This window comes from Amphiprion ocellaris, chromosome 9 (assembly GCF_022539595.1).
Source record: "Amphiprion ocellaris isolate individual 3 ecotype Okinawa chromosome 9, ASM2253959v1, whole genome shotgun sequence".
NCBI lineage: Eukaryota > Metazoa > Chordata > Actinopteri > Pomacentridae > Amphiprion > Amphiprion ocellaris.
In genome coordinates, this window is record NC_072774.1 from 18,991,728 (window position 1) to 19,015,317 (window position 23,590).

General features: G+C 38.6%; 2 protein-coding genes and 1 long non-coding RNA gene across 6 annotated transcripts in view; 1 reads left to right on the plus strand and 2 right to left on the minus strand.

The window, feature by feature from the left end:
- The window catches only part of si:dkeyp-97a10.2 (uncharacterized), a 28,517-nt gene extending 20,591 nt beyond the window's left edge, over positions 1-7,926 (plus strand). Inside the window, exon 7 of one of the 2 annotated variants that reach the window (XR_008602748.1) lies at positions 5,708-7,926. The gene's annotated coding sequence lies outside the window, so the exon portion shown is untranslated. Of the gene's footprint in view, positions 1-1,033; positions 1,539-5,707 lie in introns of those variants that run through there. The other variant, XR_008602749.1, reaches the window with a different exon arrangement.
- On the minus strand, positions 7,580-12,619 carry LOC129349663 (uncharacterized). 2 transcript variants are annotated; one of them, XR_008602751.1, is made up of 4 exons: positions 12,504-12,619; positions 11,558-11,658; positions 7,859-9,812; positions 7,580-7,754 (listed from the first exon to the last, which is right to left on the minus strand). It is a non-coding gene; the product is annotated as an uncharacterized LOC129349663 (long non-coding RNA). The 2 variants fall into 2 exon arrangements; XR_008602750.1 differs by having other exon boundaries at positions 7,580-7,795.
- Positions 12,620-15,773: 3,154 nt separating this feature from the next.
- Positions 15,774-23,590, minus strand: part of LOC111578592 (protein argonaute-3) — a 33,286-nt gene continuing 25,469 nt past the window's right edge. For both annotated transcript variants that reach the window (XM_023285478.3, XM_023285479.3), the window contains exon 19: positions 15,774-23,504. In XM_023285478.3, the coding sequence (XP_023141246.1) occupies positions 23,396-23,504 (109 nt within the window). In that variant the 3' untranslated portion in view covers positions 15,774-23,395. The remainder of the gene's footprint in view (positions 23,505-23,590) is intronic.

The following is a 23,590-nucleotide window of genomic DNA, read 5'->3' on the forward strand; positions in this document are numbered from 1 at the left end:
CTCTAAAAACGTCATAGTATAGCCTTTGGTCCAAAAAACGTCATAGTATAGCATGTCGTTCTAAAAACGTCATAGTATAGCATGTCGGTCTAAAAACGTCATAGTATAGCATGTCGCCCAAAAAACGTCATAGTATAGCATGTCGCTCTAAAAACGTCATAGTATAGCATGTCGCTCTAAAAACATCACAGTATAGCCTTTGGTCCAAAAAACGTCATAGTATAGCATGTCGCTCTAAAAACGTCATAGTATAGCATGTCACTCTAAAAACGACATAGTATAGCATGTCGCCCAAAAAACGTCATAGTATAGCATGTCGCTCTAAAAACGTCATAGTATAGCATGTCGCCCAAAAAACGTCATAGTACAGCATGTTGTTCTAAAAACGTCATAGTATAGCATGTCGCTCTAAAAACATCCTATTTTAGCATGTCGCCAAAAAACATCATAGTACAGCATGTCGCCCAAAAAAACGTCATCGTATAGCATGTCGCTCTTGAAACGTCACAGTATGGCATGTCGCTCTAAAAACATCATAGCTTAGCATGTGGCTCAAAAACCGTCATAGTTTAGCATGTCGTCCAAAAAACATCATAGTTCAGCAGGTTGCTCTAAAAACGTCATAGTATAGCATGTCGCTCTAAAAACCTCATAGTATTGCTTTTGGTCCACAAAACGTTGTTTTGTCCCAGCTGTCTGAAGTAGGTGAGGAGCAACACCAAAACAGTCCAAACGCTGGTTTCCAGAGGGTTAGACGAGTATTTATTTGAAAGAGTAAGTTTACAACAACACAACATATGAGGGGGTTAAAAGCAAATGGGTGTTAGTAAAATAAAAATAAACAAACAGAACTAAAAGTGAACTTCATGTTGACATTGATGGGCATTCCAACCAGGAACAAAGTAAAAGATAATCAATACAAAAAAAAAACTCTTCCTGTTCACCTCTTCAAGCCCAAAAACACACACCGCAGTAGCATCCTAAACTAAAACTACTGATGAGTTCCCTGTTTTCCTTTCTGAACAATTCAAAGGTCCCTCTCTATCTCCTCACACATCCACCAACCACTGGAACACATCTCCAAAGTTCTGCCGGGCCAGCTCAGCTTCCCCTCAGAAGAAGTGGCGCCACCTGCCAGATGAAGGAGCCTTTTGAGAGGCAGCTGGCATCGTGATTGGACTGTACTTTGGTCTGTTCCAATCCAGCTTCAGCTCCAGAGACGGCAGGCGGGACGAGTCAACGGAGGCCAGGTGGACGAAGGCATGCAGCTGAGTACAATCCAGAAAACAACAGAGGAGGAGTGCAGCGGTTCAGGGCCAGAACAAACAGAGTAGCATCGTATGTCTCTTAGAAAACATCATAGTATAGCCTTTGGTATGAAAAAACGCCATCATATACATCGTATATTGTACAAATAACAAGTCAAAGGAAAGAGACATACATTGTAGAATTGTAGTAATTGTGGGCTGACTGATTTACTGATTATCCGTATTTTATTTTTTACTGATTTATGGTAATAAATACATTTAAAAATGGTGCTACTTTGGCTCTGAACCTTTATCTACCTGTGGTCGCTCTGTCTTCTGGAGTGATTTGATTGGTTATACATCACGATTAAAACTCCTTTAACTTAACATCTGTAAACAAAACAAAAACGTATCAACAAAGTTTTCTGTTTGTGTTCTTCTAAGTTTAACTCCAAGATTTTAAATACTTTCATTTACTGCAAATGAATATCGACTCCAAATGTCTCAGTAATAATCATTATCAGCCTTAAAAACCCACAAAACACCCCTTTATACTCGACCACACTTAGTACAGTCCGGTTCCCCCTTCTATAAATCTGCTTGGAATCTTCCACTTCCTGTTTGTCAAAGTGGCCTTCTACCTGGACAGGTTTTGTTGGAGCTCATGCAACAAACATTTTGGGTAACTGCACTTTAATATGGATGGATGACACTGAATTAGAGTCTGTTTTAATGAGACTGAGTTAAGATGTGTAGCTCTGTCATTAAAAAGGAAATTATTTCTCAGAATTCACAGAGAAAAGTCTGAAATGTTTGCTAGGTTAGCGTCCCACATGTTGTTTGGCTCAGCTAAAGCTAACTCTCTCCAACTTCTGGATCTCTTGAGTTGCTTGTTAAAATATCTTGCTAGAGGTGCTGAAGCTCAGAAAGTCTGAGATGTTTGTTCAGAATAAGCTCATTCTCAAGTCTTATCTGAACTGTCCTCTTTTGTTCTAACTTTCCCTAAACTTAGGAGTTAATGACAGAGCAGCACATCCAGACTCAGTCTCATTTATGTAGAGATTAAACTTCAGTGTCATTCATTGATGTTAAAGTGCAGTTTTTCAAATGTTTGTTGCACATGCTCCCGACCAAACCAGTCCAGGTGGAAGACAATGTGAAGAGAAAGCTCCAGAGGATGAATATCACACATTTACGTTGGAAATAAATGTCCTTTAATTAGACGTTGTCATGCAAATGATGTTCAAATCTTTGTTGAGTGTTTTGTTGATGTTGGTTTCTAAATGTTTTTTGACACTCGGCCCCAAAGATTAAAACCTTCTACGGCTCACAAGCTGCAACAATTCACACATTATCAACTATCTTTCTGACTAAACTAAGATAAAAAGTGAAAAACTGCCTGATTCCTGTATCATGAATGTAAATCTTTTTGGTTTTTATGACAGTAAACTGAATATATTTGGGTTTGACATTTTATAAACAAAAACAAGAAATGAATTACTGGAGAAAACAATCAACAGATTAATGGACAAAGAAAATTTGTTTTCCAACATATATGGCTGAATTACTCCAACATTACAAGATACATACAATTTTAATTCAGTTTTATTTATATAACGCCAGTTACAGGTCAAATTGTCTCAAGATACTTTATTTTTATATTTTTTTGTTATATTAAAAATAAGACAAAGTAAGAAATTTAAAGCTCTTGACTAACCCAATTTATTATTTTGTTTTTAAGAGATTAATCGACAATTAAAATAACTTTCTTCACTAAAACTAATAAACATGAGGTCAAATAGAAGGAAGAGTTTTAAATACTGCAGTCCCACAATGACAAGATTAAAGTTTGTCAACAAAAAGTAAATCTGCTGGTGGATTCCATTAAAGTCCTAGTAAATGATAATAAAGTGTGATACTAAAGGTTTGTGGTGCTAAAAATGTCCAAGTAAAGATATGAAGTTGAACATGTGGATGGAGGTTGATAAAAGTTGACCTTCTTTCATTTCTCTGGAGCAACTCCATGGATTTTATGGATGGTGGTTAAAGACCTGCTCTTCTAGTCGTCTTCCTTCTAGTCGCTGTAAAAAGTCAGTCCATCCTGGCCGACTTCAACACCTCTTCATGACAACTTGTTCTGCCTCCGACCTGGTGGAAACTCCAGAAACTCGGGGAAAACCCGTGGAGACTCGAAGAACTCGTGGAGACTCGAAAAACTCGTCGGGCGGGGGAAGGTGTGGTGGGCGGTGGGGGAGTAGAGGGGGGAGGCCGCCACCCACCTCCCCGCCTACGCTCCGCCCTGACTCCACCCAGACTCCGCCTTGCCTCCGCCCATGTGGTCACTTCAGGAACTACGATGTCAAAGGGACGACGAATTTATTTCTTTTTATCTGATCTGTAGCTCAGTGAGTTAAGGATTTGCCTATGGAGCTGCAGGTCGCCGGTTCAAGACCAGACACTTCTTAAATTTTCTCAAAATTCTGACAAAGACAAAGAAAGAAAAAGGCCGGTGGCGGGTCTTGAACCAGCGACCTTCCAGTTGGTAGTCACTCTTCTTTTCCCCTGAGCTATTCGCTCAGATACAAATTCTTCTTTTTTTTGCGCATTTATCATCTATTTTTTGTCGTTTTTCGAGTTTTTTTTTAACTCGAGTCTCGACTCGACCGTTTTTCTCAGGAGGCTGGACTTCAGCCTTTGTGCTGGAGGGTGGAACCCTCAGTTCCAAGACTTTCCAAAGCCTCCAGACCTCCCGAGTCCTCAGGACCTGAGCTTTCACACAGTCTGAGGGCTGAAATTTTCCAAGTCCCACAGTAGTTCTCTGTTAGTTTGAACCTTCAGACAGTCCAAGGACTGAAATCATCTAAGTTCCTGAGTAGTTCTCTGTCAGTTTGAACCTTCAGACAGTCCAAGGACTGAAATCTTAAAAGTTTCTCAGTACTTCTCTGTTAGTTTGAACCTTCAGACAGTCTGAGGACTGAAGTTTTAAAAGTTTCTCAGTACTTCTCTGTTAGTTTGAACTTTCTGATTAACAGAAGCCTTAAAACTTGTGACCATGAGTCTTGATTTCACATTTAGACCATCTATCTGAGTTCTTCTCACACCTTCACCCGTGGGTTTTTTTTAGAAATCCTTAACAAACTTTGATTCTCTTCACTGAATAGTAAAGTTTGTGGAGATCAGAAGGTAACATTAGTTTGATCAATGCCTTCAACTAATAGTAGACTTTATCTGGAAAGCAGTTTTCTTAAATGAGTTCTTAGTAAATCTGTCCACAATCAAACCAAGAACATAGAAAGAGGAAATGTTTGAAGAAACAACTTGATGTTTTCATTTCAGACTAGAAAACGCTTTGTTTTTGCTCTTTTTGATCGTTTTATTGTTTCTTCTGTTTAATTTGATCTTCTAAAGTCTAACTGGCGTCTTTTCAAATGTTTTGGCTTTAGTTTGATTTTTCTTAAATGTTTAGTTTTCTTTTTAAATGCTTCATTTTCTGTTTAATTCCTATTTAAAGTTTTATTGTCTTTAAGATGTAATTTTCTAATTAAACATTTAATTTTTTAATTAAATGTTTTGTCTTTTTAAAGGTTTAATAATCAAATTGAATGTTTTGTATTTTTTTAAATGTTTAATATTCTTCTTGTTTAATTGTATTTCTTGAATGTTTAATTATCTAAAATATTTTATCTGTAATTTTTAATATTTGTATTTGAAAAATTTTGTTTAATTTCATAATTACATGTATCTTGTTTATGTAATTCAATATTTTGTCTGTTTAATAGAATTTAATTGTATTTAATGTTTAACTATATTAAACAGACAAAATATTGAATTACATAATTAAACAAGATACAATACATGAAATTATGAAATTAAACAATATTTTTCAAATACAAATATTAAAAATTACAGATAAAATATTTTAGATAATTAAACATTCAAAAAATACTTTATAATAATAAACCTTTTTAAAAGTTTTATTGTATTAAATGTTTTTTCCTTTGATTTAATTGTTCTTTTGAATGCAATTTATTTCTTTAATCTTTTTTGTCAAGATTTTAACCCCAACCTTAAAAATGAAATAAACCCTTAAATCACAATGAAAATACTTCTGTTGTCACAATCATGAGTTAGTCAATTATTCACTTTATCAATTCAACTTTATTCGTTTAGCACCTTTTACACAGATGACAAAACTAAACAAGCAAAGAGAAAAAACTACACTAAAACTATGATTAAAACTCAAAAACATATTTAAAAAAAAGATTTAACATGGTAATAAAATATGTTGTGTCCAGGGGATGGAGGGAGTTTATTGAAGTCTTCTTGGGCTCACATGGGAAATCATTTAAAATATAAACTTGATATTCAGTCTAAGGAAACTGGAAACTGCAGAGCGACAGAAGAACCAACAATATCTCCTGTTTTCTCCTTTAATAAGTCGACTCTTCTTGTGCTTTCAGACCAAAGAACTACAGACTCTTCACAACCTGCTCAAACTCTTGGTACAGGACCTCACCACACGGGTCAAGAAGGTTTCCATCTCATTTCTACTCTGAAGATCACCTTCTCCTGCTCAAACTGCTGACAAATGTTTCTGCTGCTCTAAAGTCTGGTCTCCAGAACTTCCTAAAAACTGTCAAAGTCTCTTCTGCTGCAGGTTGCTTTGTAGAACTGTTCCAGAAAACCTCACTAAACCACATGGAGGGGCCTCAAGATAGTCGTCCAAATGAAACCATACAAAAACCAAACTAGCACAACCCAAACGCTAAAGTCTCCTACAGCCTACCAGAGAACCTCTGAGAACAGAGAATCAGGACAGGAACTCTTACCTTCTGGACAACCAGCGTTGCTTCACAAACAAGAATACAGAATGTGTCTGACCAAAAACCTCTGAAGACTCACTACAGCCAAGATAAAGACACAACTCAGCTGAACCAAACCCACTAATCACTGCACACATTAGCACCATGTGCTGACTGTGGCTAAAGAACCACATTTACCAAGACAACTATCCAGTACAAAGCCCTAAAACACACCAAGAAACACATTAAAGACGATTTTACTGCTGGAAGCTGCAAGCCAACACCTAAAGAACAAACTAGAGCAACAGAGCCAAACCCGGTTCTGTGGTGAAGAGAAGCAGAGGAAATGTTTTACTGCAGCCAAATAAAGCAGGAAGACAGTGAGTTGCTCAGGTGTTCCTGATAACACCAAGCAGCCACCTGGACAGCCAATAGGAACACAGCTTACTGGAAGTCCAGAGGGCTGGGTTAGTGAAGGAAATTTAATTTAAAGTTGAAGCAGAAAGTTAACAAAGAAAGTTGAAAACCACCTTCTGATACCTGAAATCTCTGAGTTTTCACACAAAGAACACCTGAACATGTCAAACTGGTTCCATAGTAGAACCCTCATTGTAAAAACGTCATAGTATGGTGTGTTGCTCAAAAAACATTATGACCCAGCTGTCTAGGGTTGCCGAGGAGCAACACAAAAACAGGACAAACGCTGGTTTCCAGGGGGTTAGGCGGCTATTTATTTGAAAGAGTAAGTTTACAACAACACAACATGTGAGCAGAAAATCACAAAGTCTATCTTTAGTTCAACTGAAAATATTAGTTTTTGTCTTTTTTATTGACCAAACTTTTCAGAAAGTAGATGAAGAATAATTTAAAGCTCTCATGTAGAAGTCCAACTTATTTTGGATCCTTGTGGAGAGTTTAATCTTGGAGTTTGTAAAGCTGTTGAGTTTTCAGAGTCACATGGATTGTTTTGACATTTAATAACCGAGTCCTGAAATAAAATTACAGTTGTGGATTTCTGTCATTTAGTCTGGACTAAACAAATAACAGCAGCATAAATCTCAAACATCATTATGAGGAGTCTGGATTGAGGTTTCTCTCTTGATAATGATCAAAACATGAACTTTAGGTTGGTTTAAAGGAATATTCCACCTTAAATCTTTGAATGTTGACCTAAAGGTTGGTTTCAGGAAGTATTCCACCTACAAGGTCCTCAAACATCCACCTTAAAGGAACATTCCACCAAAAATCCTTGGACATGCACCTAAAATGTAGGTTTAACCGGATATTCCATCCAAAATCCTCAGAGACCTGAGGGGCTGATTAAAAGGAATATTCCACCTAAAACCCATCCTCGTAGGACTCCTCCTGTAGTCTTGAGGGGACCACAGGAACATTCAGTAGCTTTTGGAGTTCTTTCTGTCAGGCTCGTGGTAGAACGGCTCTGAAGAATCTTGTACTTGTCTTATCTGGAACAATCTAACAGCCTAAACTGTTAACAGCGGTGTAAAGAAGCAAACACACAGACATAGATTAGGACTCAAACTAGATTTATTTTAGAAAACAAATCAGCTTAGAGGCATTTGTTCACACGTGGCTGAATAGGAGGCCGTCCAATCAGATTTGAGGTCTTCACTCTGTAGGTTGTTTGTTTGGTGAGACTCTTGGACCTCCATCAGCTGACATGGATGTTTGATGGTCTTCCTCTCTAGTGCCAGATGATTCATCCATGAATTCAGCAGCTACAGACTGAAATGAAGCTAATGCTGCCGTTACTGAATTCCTGTTCCAGATCAAATGTTCAGAGTTCACCTTGAATGCAGCTGTCTGCTGTCTGATAGTTTTTCTCATTGTAGTCTTCAATAAAGTCTTTTTCCTCATGTCAGGATGTGGTGAGACTCTTTCTCAGTCTCTGCAGACGTCCCTCATTGTGTATCTCCAGAGAAGAAACAGAAAAACTGATCACTGCTTCAGCATCACAAACGCTCTCCAGCATTGAGAGTGTTTTAGGAATTCATTCATTGTGTTGTGAACTTTGAAGGAGCAGAAACTTTATAGTTGCCAAAGATATGAGCTCCAATTATGGATGTTTTAGGAAATGAAGTTCATCAAATGAACACTTGATTTTTGCTGATAACTCTCATTAAATTACTGAAGAAATCTAACATAAAAACCTGTAAACTCTCAGGCAGCTTTTGTTAAAGTTTGTCTATAATTCTATCATCATGTTCTGGAACCAGGACTCTGCAGAAGTTCCTTCAATCAGATACTTGTGTGTTTCTATTTAAGGCCTCGGGTTTGAACGTACAGCAGAGGATTAGAAAGCAGTGATTTTAATATTTAAATCAGTCCAGTAAATGTTTGGTGTGAAAATTATTAAAATTTTGATTTAGATAGATTTGTGTCAAATAATATTGTAGAGTCTCACTTAAATATATCCAAATGAGTTCAGAGTATTTACATTTTATAGAATATTTGATTTCTTAATCTCAATACTGTAGGGTCTGACCCTAAATATTATAATAATGATGTCAATTTAAATAATATTTTAGTGCAGAGTCATAAACTTTAATCAGCTAAACTTACATAATAAATATCACTGTACAATCTTAACGTGAACATTCATATTATTGAGGTAAATTTACATAAATCATGATATTCTAGAGTCTTAACTGGAATATTTCTAACATTAATCTTTTTGTATTGTGCTGATAAACAACAATAACCCGACTTTCAGATAATATTTGTTGTCTGTGATTGTGAGACTAAATTCCTCCACATTCTGCAACTTTCCTGCAGCAGCTGTAGGAATAAATAAACGAAATCTGTTCAATTCCACATTATGCACATTTATTTATTCTTAATATCTCAGACTGAATGGTAGCTGGCAGTAAAAACAAACTCATCTGCTGGACTGCATTTCCCAAAATGGAAACATGGACAGAATTTAACACTCATGTATCCATGGCAACGCTAACATTTCTGCTTCTTACTAAAGTTCACAACACAAGTAAAGATTTTAATGTAAAACTTCAGGGATGACTGCTGACCATAAGTATTCTGATCAATACTTGATGATCAATATCAGGACAGATGTTACAACTCCAGCTGTTGCATTAGACTGCAGTTATTCACAAAGAAATTAAAACATCACATTCCTCATAAAAACTAGATGGGACTCTTATTAAATAAAGTGTTGGTGAATAAACAGTGTAAAAAGTGCAAAGCAGCTCCATTAAATCAGGAGATGTGAGACTTCCACAGCATGGATCACCATCTGCTGTGTTGATTCATAGCTGAATGTCAGAATGAACTGAGATAGAAAAGCTGCTTTGAGCTGCAACATTACGGTCTGACAATCCAACACCATCACAGTTTTCATCTGGTTGTTTTGCTCCAAAATGCTGTGAAGTTCAGTTTTTACCTGAATCAATACAGAGATTCTATTTCCAACCAAGACTGGAATAAAAATTAGAATATTATGAGGTTATTAATGCAACTAAATCCTTTCAGATGGAAGGATTTACTTCTGAGTTCTAATTCAAGTTTCAGTTGGAGCACATTGCAGTCACAAAGAAAAACAGCGATACCTTCATAGCAACATTTAATAAACCTAAAGCTTCCCTGTTGGCTCATTGGTGGAGTTTGTTACTGAGCATCTGAACCTTAAATCCAGTGAGACGACCATCTTCAGTCGAGGCCAGTCAGAGAACTTCAAGACCTTCCATCAGCTGGACCAGATGTGGCATCATCTCCCTCTGAACATCTGGATGACAGGAGAAAAGACAGAAATCAAACACAGATCACAGAAATACAATTTATTCACTTTCATCATTTTATAAAAGTAGCATGAACTTTATTAAAACTTGACAATATCAGTAATGAAAGTAAATGTTTTTATCTCGTGTTGAAGCTAAATTTAAAGTCAATTTTAATGACAGTTTATCTTGAGAGGAGTGAGAATGGAGCTTTTCTTTCCTTTTTAGAATATTCCCTCAAAATATTCTGTTTATTATTGGCTTTAGAAGCATTTTTCTTTACTTATTTATTTTTAGATACCTCAAACTGATGCACTTTGCTGGTTTGCAGATAATTTCATGTACAATGACAATAAAGATCTTCTATTATAACATATTTTGCTAAAACAAGAACTGCAAACCTTCTCAACCATCTCTCAGGCTGCAAAATTCCAACTGCAACCAAGAATAATCTGATGTAGTTATTATTATAATCTTTACTGAACCAGCCCTGGAATTAATAAAAATCTGTATATGGATATGATTTTCTCTGATGAGACCACTAAAACTGCATACAATAAAGTAAATCTCTTCTGCACTGCACACATACTACACTTTTGTATAACTCTGGATGTCAGAGTAAAGGCAGACAAATCCACTGATCAGCCACAACATTCTGACCACTGACAGCTGAAGAGAACAACATCCATCATCTTGTTCTAATGTAACATTCTGCTGGGAAACCTTGAAGTTCATGTGGATGTTTGACATGTACCACCACCTAAACACTGCAGGACAAACAACCCCCTAGTCTCCATGGCAACAGCAGTCCTTGATGCCAGTTGCCTCCCTCAGCAGGACAACTAAAACTCAGGAGTGGTCCGAGGAACACGACAGAGCTAAGCTGTTCACCTGGGTTCCACACTCCCCACATCCACATCTGATTGAGCATCTGTGGGATGGTCCAGGATCAGCCTGGTCTAGGTAGGACCCACCCTGCAACCCACATGACCCACAGAATCCACAGGATCCCCAGAGGTTCTGATGAACCACTGGGTCAGAGGAGTTTTAGCAGCATAAAGGGACCAACACGGTATTAGTCAGGTGGTCAGAATGTTATACTGTTATATTGTCATGCTGATTATATGATCAGTAAATGTTATCATCAATTATAACGTCCACATTGATCAGGAAAAAAAACAAACTCAGTTCATTCAGAAACTGTGGGGTTAAACCTAAAAACACAGACCTCAACAGCAGTTTGTTTCGAAGCAGAACACCAGCCGGTTTTCACTAAAGAAGCTTTCAAAGCAACAATTAAATGACAGTTTTGTTCTCATTAAGTTCAGAGTCAGCCAAAATAATGTACACACATCAGGAAAAGAAAAACTTTTATAAATATTTCATTTGTATAAGTACTTCTACACATATAGCTACCTCTAAGTTTGATCAAATCACGATAACTCTGTGTCCTGTTGTACGATGTTTTCCCAACAGATGGCATTACCCTCATGAATGGAGCATCAACAAGTGACGTCTACAACACAACAGAAATGTCTGGAAGCCAGTGGCCACCACTTTGAGCACCTCTTGTAATTGTAGAGGCCAAAGATAACTTTTATTAATCTCATGATGTCTGAATAAATTTGGTATTGAAATATTTATGCAAGTTTTTCTTTTCCTGATGTGTATAAACATTATTTTGGCTAACTCTGTATAATGGGTTTCTGACAGGTCACCAGGCAACATCTTTTTATAATAATGACAAACATACCTGCATTGTACAGGAGTGATTTTCCTCATGTGCAGGTAAAGATGTGTGAGGAGCTTAGAGATGACAGGAGCAGGAGTCATCCTCACTAATTCAGCTTCCACCTAGAAACAGAAAGACCACAAACAAACACACTGATATACTCTCAAACATTCAACCTCACAGCCTCAAAATATCTGTTTAGGAAGTGTTGTGTTTCTAAATTCTGCTGAAAGCATTGACAGACGTTCTCTTACAAGGTTGTGTAAAAAGCAGCCTGTCCTCTGAGCTACTGAGAAATTTTCCTGACAACAGGTATCGCAAATTATAAACAACTTTCTTTGTTAACTCAGACTTTCTGCTTCAACCTCACATAAAAAGGGGAGTTTAACTCGTCAGGTGAATGAAAATGAACGGCTTGTGCAGTTCTAGATCCAAAAGTAGGATGTTTCAACTCATGTTTTACTACAAATACATAAAATAATAAATAAATACAATGGCTGGTTGTTAGTTTATTCACTATTAATGTCACTTTATATACTGGATTGAACTTGAGCAGTGGAAGAGAGAAGAAATTTAATGAAATTATGGAGATTCAGAGAGATAATGTTGCACAATGTTAAGGTAAGGGCGGTTTAATTCAAACCAGCTGAATGTTAAACTTCAGTGCAGCTCAACGGGTTTCAGTTAACCTTAAAGTAAATTAACTTTTTTAAAAGCAAAAATACACAGCAGAGAAATACAGGTTGAGAAGTTCATTCTAATAATGACAGCTGCGGCAGCAACTAACACAGGTGTTCAGCGGTAAGTTAGCCACCTGTGTTAATTAGCCCGCTAGCTAACTTAGCCGCTTAGCTAGCTAACGCGTCCGGACCAACTGCTCAAACACGACAAAACACAACTCTTCACAAGTCGCTGACTTAACGTACAACAAAACAACGCTACAGGTTAGAAGTATTTACCTTCTTACCGTGTTTTACTCCAAAAACAAGATCAACAGCAGCCAGAGATGCTACCAGACGTGCCGGCCATAGATATACATACACTAGTTACACTAGCGCGCTGTCGTCTATCTTTGGTCTGACCAATCACTGCTCTCTGGCTCGCAGTCAGTCTGACCAATCACTGCTCTCTGGCTCGCAGTCAGTCTGACCAATCACTGCTCTCTGGCTCCGCCCTCTGAGAATCTTGCTGATGACCACTTCCGGTCTCAGAAAATGAAAAAAAAAGACCTTTTTTTCGTTTTTGTCTCTTACTGATTTTGTTTTTTGTTATTCTAAATATAAAATGAAAATCAAAGAATTTTTAAAATTTCGTACATGTCTTTTTGATCATGAAAAGGAAAAACGCCTTGTATTTCAATTTAAATTTTTGTATTTTAAAACGACGATCAAATAAACACTCGTTTTTTGTTTTTCAATACCCGTTTCAGAACGGATTATCCAATTGCCAGATAAATACACGGACCTTGAAGTCTGACGCTGCACTGGGTCTGTGTGAAAAGCAATATGCTGCTGATTAAAAATAAAAAATGACAAAATGCTATTAAATGTGAAAGGTAGATTTCAGAATCGGCATAATACTCTTCCATCTTGATGCAAAACCTGCTGTGAAATGAGGGTTAGATGCTGCTTTTTATGATCTTCCTGGGCATCATGATTATACTGTGGAGCGTCATTAGACTTTTAAAAATCCCCCACTTGAGCCCTTTCTTCCCAGATATAACTGACATGTTGCCAATAAAACCTGTTCTAAATGTAAACCACACAATCAGGGTTTCAATCCCGACACCCGTACAGGTGTTTTCAGTTACTGTGGCTAATTAAACCTCTGCTCAGTTTTGCTATGTTGGGAATATGAGCTCAAACTTCATGTTCTGACAATAATATTATAGACATAATTTGCTTTAGGGGTGAGGGAAGTACATGCAGATCAATGACAGTTTGTACACATCAGCGCACACTAATCAGGAAAAATAAGCGAGAACACCTGCATTACCACAGCTGTGCGGAGTGTGATAAGCCTGACAGCAGTCCCTCCTGTTCCTGCTGCTTTTCTGGAAGGCCCTGCTCACCTTTACCTTAGAGAGCTCACCTGTGAACACTTGATTTCTTTAGAGGGAGCAGCACTGCAGGGCAGAGTGTGTTGGTTTGGTTGTGGCTGATAAAGATTTACTGATTACTCACTGGCTGCCTGCTTGGATGTGTGTTGTTTTTTTTTTTTTAATTCAATTTTGGATGATGTGTGTGTGTGTTTAGATGCTGGAGTGTGTCGTGAAATTAGCTTCAAATTTAATATATGCTTAGTAGGACCTTTGCTCTCTTTACAGAATGGCATCAAATTTATAGCTTATGATAAAAAAAATGTTAGATATCTTTTTTTAGTATTGAAATTGACATCTCTATCCTCATTGAGGCTGTGTGAATTCATTTTGTAGTGGGTACTTTTAATTCCTGGGTAGTTTCTTCACTTTTATTTCTGTTCAATAATTCAAGATTTAACAGAGAAATAATACTCTTTCAGAACTTTAATATTTTGGTCTTATACTATATATACTATGTATATTGTGGTTACTACTTCAAAGGTAAAGATGTCAGGTAGAATTGCAGGTTTTGCTTTAATTTATTTCAAAGTTCAGTTATAACATACAAGGTATGACAAGCTGGCATATTTTGATTCAGCTGTAAAAAACAATTGCACAGACATTGCTGACTTGTGGATCCACCTTTGTGTCTAGTGCCACCTTGAGGGTAGTATTTTTTTAATGTCAATCCAATGGACAGATTGAGTTTAAAAAAAAAAAAACTGTACAGACTATCATGTACTAAGAACTTGATTAATGATGCTTTTAAAAATTTTCTCCTAGTGTTTCTGTCTTGCCAAAATTTGAATGTGTTCAATATTACGTTTTTATGACTTGCATTAGTGCTAACAGCAATACTAATAGCTAGCAAGATTTTGCATGCAAACACATTAAATTGCCCTTGATAAACATTTTTATGTTCATGTTCATTTCATGTTACACCCAGCCTAGGGGTCACTGAATGTAACATGAAAATGTCATCCTGTTGGGGCCTCAAGCAGCACACACCACAGATTTTTCCAACGAAATCAATAATTTATTTTCCAAAAGCGAATATAAACAAAGGTTGTATTAAACAAACTAAAAGTATGGATGAGCTGAAGTCAAAACAAACAAAACTACGCTAAACTTCCCGAAAACAAGAGGAACGAAAGAAACAAAAGATAGCAGCTCGATCCCTTCTCTTACAAATAAACTTGGGTTGTTAAACAAAGAACTAAGGAGTGGATGGACTGTGCTGCTGTGTGCTGGTTGGGACTCCGTGCAGAATGACTCGCCCATCTGGTTCCCTCGCTCTCTGAACCCCGGAAGCGACGTCATCTTTCCGCTTTTTATGTCCGTCCTCGTGGTAGACCGAGCCAATCCGACGCCGACCCATCAACGTGACGTCCAATCCGAGCAGTGGTGTGGCGCAGCTGTATTTACATATTGGATTGGTTAAATACAAAGACACACAGAGCGCAGAAAAAACACAACCTCATACGACCGCAGTTGTAACAATTGGTAGCCTTTAGCTTGAACACACAACCTGACACACCTGCCGTGGTGCAGATTAAAACAATAAAGTAAGAATACAGTCTGTGCTAGTCTAAAATAAATTGAAGTGATGATTTATCTTGACACATTTTATTGATCCCGCTAGGGAAATTGTCATTTTGCATAGCCCAGTTTGTTATGAAGCCACTGGTTATTGTGCCCCTGAAGCAGGTTAGAAGTAATTGGGTTTGAATCCCAAAGCTTTAGATGAGCAGCCCTTACTGATGAGCCTTCACTACCCAGTTTTGAAAACAAACCAACTAACCAAAAAAAAAAAAAAAAACCCAGAAAGGAAAAAAAAGACGTAGGAAGAGGAGACGGTAGTTTATCCGGACTGGTTCATACCAAGAGACAAATCTCCAGTTGCATTTATCTTAGAATAGTGACTGATCTCTGTATAATATAAGTTATGTAAATTTACACAGTGTGATAAAACTTGGCCTGAATCCATCATTCCTTTATGCTTTAATTGTAATTGTTATGGGCCTACTGTGGTTAAAACGTGTATTCCCAAGTCTATGTGGCGGTACTATTTGGTTGCATAACCTGAAATATTTCCTGCATTTTTTTTTTTTTTTTTTTACACCAAATATTGTATTTCAAACACTGAGACAACTAAGATAAAGCAAAGCATTTTATTGCAAGTATTAGTCAAAGATGCACTTCAAACTGAAGCAAAGCAACACTAAATGGCCAACAACCTATAAGAGAGAGTTACAAAAGAAGGACATTTAAAACTGAAAGGAATAGAGCTGTTGGTACAACAGAGCCTTTGCAAAACACAGAGACTGAGACATGGATCATCTGGTGGTGAAGGTTTGCTGTTCAATGTATACATCTGTTTGCTGGTGCCTCACTCAGAGGTATCAGAGTCCAAGATCTTCAGATTGAAATAAGACTGACACAGGAGTGATGCTACATTGACAATACGATTATTTGAACAATCAGAGTACAATGAAGTGTTTTCAAATCCTTGGCCGCTGTCAAATATCTGTCTTCAAAACCATTATGTGTATACATGAACCGGCATAGGGAGCCTAATCTCTTCTGCAATATTTGGTTTGAGGTTGTTTGGAATGCAAATGGCATGAAAACAGGCTAAACATCTGATAGCTGTGGGAGTAAACATTACGGTAAACATGTATTAAACCAAGAAATGATTCGGTTTAAAGGACAGAGGGCCTACTAGCTTTGGAACAGGATTGACAACACTCAAAAGGTCCATGTCTCTGATCCTCTGATGGGGTGAGGGACAACCAACAGAAACTTTAAAAAAAGAAGAAAAAAAAAAACAATAATTCATCACAACACAGTTCATCCTTGGTTCATTATACAGGCACAGGTCTCTGAAATCCAGCATGCTGGGGAACCTCCTGGTTCTCATCAGGCCCAGGTCAAAAAGTATCTGAAAATACTGTTCTTTGGATACGCCATCAATGACAATACGATGACAACCAATTTACACAAAACACAGGCAAGTGTGTAAAAGTCAAATTAGCATATGTAGTATATTCAGAATTTCTAAGATGACAAGAATTCTTTCCAAATACCATTTGACCCTGACCTGGTTTCTGTTCTGACATCAGTACAAATGAGATGGAGCAATTTTCAAAAACTTACACTTCGTTTCGTACATCAGAGTTCACTAAGTTCTGTTAGTGGTTTACATGGGAAGTGAGAAGAGATGAGGATGCCGGTTGGGGAATCAGGCAGATCAAGTACGTAGGCTAGTTTTCTTGGTAGGCCGCCAAACACAGGCATTGCAAAGTCACATAGATTTCTGACAACTATTTAAGAACGCACTTAAGGCTGAGGCATGTCTTTTCTTATGGAATGAGACCTGTTCCTGCTGTAAAATACTCTGGCACAAGAAAAAAAAAACTTGACAGGAGACAATTAGAAGAAGGAAGCAACGCCTACACACTAAAATTTTTCACCATAATCCAAAGAATTTTGCCTTTCCAACATCTTTTCTTCTTTCCCCTGCCGTGTTTTTTTTTTTTTTAATTTCAAAAATGTTATATTTTACACTCTTCCACTTGCCCTTTACTGGCTCGGGGAATTTACATGGCTAACGTACCAATTAGCAGCTTGGGATGAAAAGTCAGCTATTCGACAATCAAGTCAGTGTGGTTCAGAAATGGTTCCCTTCGTCAAGAGATGAGCTGCAACATGTTGGGGTTGGCGTTTGGCCTTCTCAGGTTTTAAAAGAAGAGTGGAGGCTAAAGAATATCAAGGAAAGGGGGAGGGAGAGTCGACCTGTAAATGTTTACCAGCGCCTGACACACTGCGCTCTGCGACAAGTCAAGTCCGCCTCCCCTCTTTCCTCCACCTCGCATCCCCCTCCATATTGTTGTGCTTGCGTGTCTAGGAGAATAAGGCGTCAACATGGAGGGGGAGGGGCTAAAAAGGCCTCTTCCTCCTGGCTCCGCCCCCACCATGCTGCAAAAATGATGCGGAGACTCCAGCCGCTTTAAACGCACTCTCAATAAATACACCATAAAATATTCCGCATATATATATTTCATATATATATTTAAAGAACAACACATTTAAATAGGACAACAAAATAAAAGTCGGCTCAAGAACAATTTTTCAAAGTCGGATAAGTGTTAAGACAAAACAGAATATTTTTTACAGTTATACTTATTTTGACTCTAAAATAGTTACTGTATAAGAATATCGCAATCAGGCATTACTCAAGCATTATATGTCATAATAAAAGCAATCTGCAGTTTTCTTTCATGTAGTATAACATATGCAGCATACCAAGGTAAGTGAGGTGCAGTGTTTTTTGAGATTTCTTGTAATAGAAAGATTTCACCCCCTGGACTGAAAAGGTACCCACAGAACTACAGACCATCCTCGGTTCTCAGTCGACACCCTACCGGCTCTAAACAAGGATACTGCTGGGCACACATTCCCTGCATCAGGGACAAGACACATGGCAGGGCATTGCACTAGGATCAAAGAATGCCATGAGCTGCTACTAGGGCTGGGCATCATGAGAAAAGTCTGAATACTGACACTGGCTGTGAGTTTCATTTCTGTACCTGCTGTAAAATGACACCTGGATGAAAGCGCACTTCACTACGCGACAGATTACAGTATTTTCCGCCATTCAGGCTTTTTCTTTTGCCTTCCTTAGTGAAAAAAACTAAATGCCATTCAAGAAGAAAACGTATTCCTCAGTGCAAAAATCTACTGATGTAAAAAGTTCTGGGCTGCCTTTTCTTCAAAAACATGCGGCGCCGTTTTGATGCCCAAAAAAAAATCTGGGAGATGAATGGTGTTTTGACACCCAGCCCTAGCTGTAACAAAGTGTCGAGTGGCAGTTCCAGGGAGAATACCGCCACCCGAGAGCAGACTGACTCAACCGAGCCAACAACAAAGTCACGAGAGCATGAGGCACACTTTTAACGTCGGACTGCTTTGTTTGGTAACACACATCCCTTCGATTCCTCGTTTATGCTGAGGCTTTGGATCCTCTCCTCCTCCCAGACAAGAGGACAAAGAGGACTGGAGGGACAGAGATTGAAACCTCTTGGCTATGTGTCTGAGTGAGAGTGGCAGTCTCTAAAGTGCTGTGCTATGTTTGTCATTCGTGGGCTGGGCTGTGTCACACCACGCTAGTGTCAGCTATGACCCCAACCACCCCATCCCCGACCCCCCGCCAACCCACCCAAATGCACATTCCACTGTACCAACAACACCATTGGTCCAAGACACTAAATGCACTAGGAAGCAAGCGCTCAACCACAACCATATACTTGGCATAATGTTCTATCTCTATGTAGGCTTAATGTCTAAATACATGAATCACGAGTATGCATTGCCATCTTTAAAAAACAAACATGTACAGTGAGTGTGTGTGTGTGTGTTTGTAAAATGCAGCTATTCCTGCATTGCAATGTGTTTTTTGAAAAGGAGATTCTATTTCTTTGATTTTACATTTTATCTTTCAATTTACAGCACCATCAAGAGGAAAGGCACTTTCTTTCTGTGGACTTTTCTTCTCACGCCATTGCTACTTTCCACTGCAAACAGAGACCAACCAAAATCAGGGACGTTGATCGATTGCTAAAAATGGAATTACACCTTTACTTCCATTGAAAAATGGAGACACTGACCTTTAGGGGTTAATTAATTCTTCACAAGGCAGTTTTCAGATTTTAGGTAAGATGTTTTTTCATCAGCTGAAGGACACTGCTATCTGCAAGCTGCGAGCTCTGCGTACCTTTATATGTCAAACAAATCTAAAATTTGAAATGAAATGGGGAGTGCAGACAAGAGTTTTCCCCTGCTATGTAACACAAATGTCTGTTGAGGAATAATTGGACGAATAAATATTGTCTTGGTATCCCATCGAGTGTTCACTTCCACAGGCCCAAAATGGTCTTGCTCATGTTGGGTTACTTCTCTACAAGCTAATATTTGCAAAGCAGAGCTGATGACATTTCAAATGCAAGCGAGGCAAACACATCTGCTATGTAAACATGTGTTCTACTGCCCTCAGGGGTGGAGTTTATACACAACTTGTACATCGATTACACACAGCAGAGATATAGTGAGTCAATCATCCTCCCTATCCCCGTCAAACATGTTCAACTTTCAACATAACCTGCCACATAATGCTTTCATTCAACAGCTTTGATTCCTTCCAAAACACACACACAAACTTGAATGAATCACACTATATCCTATTATTTAATCCTTCAGCTCTAACCTTTCTTAAACCTCCCAGGGGGATTGGGTGAGATTGTACTGCCATGGAATGTAGTCCTCTGGCACAGGGGAGTAAATGTTTGGGAGCAAAGAGGGGGGAAAAAAAGAGCAAAAATAAGATTACAGGCTTTGTCACACCACAGATTTACTCAGAGGCCAACTCTTTGTATTTGTGTGCACACAAAGTGGCTCGAATAAGGAGACCCGGTCTGAGGAAAGCAACAGAGGCTGCAATCCGACGTAAATCCCCCAAGGCTTTAACACAAAGGAATGGAGAACTACTACCCCTTGTTATGTTATTCTTTGATCACACATGACTTTGAAATGAATCACCAAGACTTTCAAAACCACTTGCCCGTTTCTTCTCACTCTCCCTCTCGATAAGGAGCAGGCATCAGCACCAGCTGCAGGAAACCCGAGAACATTCAAGAGCAGAAGCTCAATATATCAACCAACTCTTCTTCTACTCTACCGTTGTCACAATGGGGTTGTAATGCTTTAATACACAGGCTTTCAGAGTACACTATGTTAATCTTTTTTTCTCCTCAAAGACAAACATCCAATTGTATGAACATCTACAAATAAAGGAGAGAAATAAGCATTCAGCATCTTGCAAGTTTTTTTTTCCAAACATCAAAGCGAGAGGTGGTTTGAGTCCACATCCCTATCAATAACAGTATGACAGTCCAAACACACATCACTAGTTTGAACAATCCCACCACTGTTCACACATACACTATACGTTATACAGTGACACAGGAACAAGTCAACAGTCTATTGCAATAATAAAACTTTGTTATACCTTTTTAACCATTACTTATCATGATACATTTATTACTAAGATTAATAATTAGACTACATTTTTTTTCTGTTAGCAAAAATAAGTGGTGTGCATTACATAATTTAAAATGTACAAATATACTTTCGATCTGGCTTTTTAAAAAAGGCTTTCAGATACTAGTGAAATCATGAAGGCTCAAACCCACTGGCTTCCACGCTGGAAGGCTAGCCTGTGAAAGGCAGTCAAATGCAACAGCGGAAGCAGGACCCTACGTTATACCTCGTCTGCCATTGTACCATTTACAAGTTCTCAATGCTGATCTAACCCACATGAAATCATAAACCTATACCTCCCTTCACCAACCATAGCAGTGGATCCCTCTCCTGTCCTTCAGAGTGAGGTTAACCGTTTTTTGTTTTTTTTTTCCTACCATACCCATCTGCTCATACACAGTCTCATATAGAGGTTCAGCTTCAAATTCTGTTTCAGACAGAGTAGCACCACGCTTGTGTTCAGTCCCGAAACACATGCTTCTTTTAGTGCAGATAACTTTTAAAAACACCCCCCGAACAAGCTTCAGGCCTTCAGCGGATGAGAGGAGCTACATGACAACCGTAATCCAGAAACGCAATTCACATCAACAGTCGGCTGTACATCTGTAGCAAATGTTGGTCATCCACTTGACTCCTCGACTTTGTTCTGAAGCCAGTCCCAACTTTGGGCCAGTTACATGGGCAGGAACTACACTTGGTCTCGGATTTCGATTGAAAGAAAAAAATGTTATTGAAAGAATTAGTTCATGACAAGTCTAACTCCGTGCCCATGAATCTGGCCCATTAGTTACAAACACACTGTAGCAGCTGGATCCACGTCTGGTGAATATTAAGCAAAAAGACAACTTCGGCCTGCTTTGCTTGAATGCTGCTCCGAAGCAAAGCCAACAGCTAACACTGCTGTATAGGCAAATACAATAAATATATTGATCTTAGGTTGATTTGAATGAGATGTATAGAAAAGTCAGTAGACGGTTGTTGAGAAGAATAAGAGGCATCGGGTGAAACTTTCTCGCTTCAAACTATCTTATGCTGTCCATTCGTTGGAATATGCTTTTTGATCATTTTACCCCACTGAAATAGGATCCCTATAATAAGTCATGCAGCTTTTGACCATTATATACTTAACTTCCACCAGGCACTTGAATACTACCTCTTTATGGCCTTTATACTCCACTTTGCTGCTGTCAGGTGAAAAGCTTTGTTATTCTTAAGAATTAAGAAAATCAGCCTTTGAAGCAAACTGATGATCAGGAATTCTGAAATCATGCCCACTGATCAAAAAGTATTCTCAAACCACAGAGGCGCATAAAATCCTTCAGTTCAAGTAAAAACAAGAAAATCACCAAAACTGCGGTTGCACCATTTTTGCCCAACAGCAAGGGCAAACTCATAAAACATGCTGATCAATCGACTCACAGAGGAGCAATACATGAAAGGGTCTTGCAAACGTTACTCCTTTCGAGGACACGTGCTTCCAAATGAAATATGTAACTGTACTTTCGAGTCGTCTAAGTCCCCTAAAATTCACTTCCCTTCGTTCAATGGATTATTGCACTAGAGGAAACCATCAACATAATCTCTATTTACCCACCATCTCAAGCTCAAGAGGGAAATGCAAAATAAAGCACTGAGAGAAATGAATGCATGACGATTACTAAGGTTAAAAACAAAAGCTTATATGATTAAGTAATTTTTAAAAGTTAGAATCGTAAAATGTTTGACATAATACACAAGAGATGTAACAACCAGAATCAAACAACAGTGTTATACTTTAAATAAAATCCTTAGATGGCTGCAATTCAGCAATTGATATATCAGCCAATATAAACTGCCCCTGTTCAAATGTGACAGCTAACCGTTAGAAATAAATCAAAACTGATCTGAAGTCTTACATGACAGCAACTACATGTTGTGACTTTTAGGGGGCATTTATACCTCGTCGCCAACAGGTGGCAGTGTGTTCAAAAAGAACATGTAGCTCCATACAAGTAACTGTTGATATCACACACCAGGGAAAAGTGACAGAACAAGAGTGGAAACAAGAGGGAAAATAAAAGTGGCAACTGGGAGGACGCTCTGGTCCATGAAACTATAATCCAAAATAAACCCAACACCTCTAGATAACGCCAGAGTGTTAGGGTTTAATTGGGGCCAATCAACGACAAACTACAGTAAAACTGACAGAATGTAAAAGTGCTGCTGCTCAAACTTACTTGAGGTACTGGAGATGGCAAAGGAGCAGATTAATAGACTATTAGGAAAGACTGTGGCAAAGGAAACGTAAAAAGAAACAAGCAAAAACAAAACATCCACTAGGTCACAAGTAAAGAAGACAAACAGGGAAGAACAGATAGGAGGGGCAATGGAAAGGGGGCCTGATAAGGGTGAAAATAAACTAGTTGGCTGGTTTAATATTGCATAATAGTGCTGAGTTTCTGTTTTGTTTGTTTTTAAAGCAGCGTTTGCATCCTCTGTCCAGTGTGGGGGTGCCTCCTCCCCTCCCTCCTCCCTGCTTTCCTCTGCACAGTGTCAGGTCCGGATTGACTAGGCATGTTGGGGGGTAGGGTGGGACTTGCACCTACGAGGACTCCTTGACTGGCAAGCCAGGCGTGCATGGTTGTGTCTGTGTGTTTTTAATGTGTGTGTTAAGGGTGGCAATGGTCGGGGAGGGTAGGTGGAGCTCAGGCGAAGTACATGGTCCTCAGAGTGTCATGGTGAATCTGAACAGCTTTGGCCAGCGCCTGGGGGTCCCGACCGTTACTCTGACCAGACACATGGCTGCCCTCAGCGCTGCAGAACCAAGACGATAGAACCAGTTACGAAAAAAAAACCACTAAACAATAATGGCAAGCATGCAAAAAATATGAGGATAGATT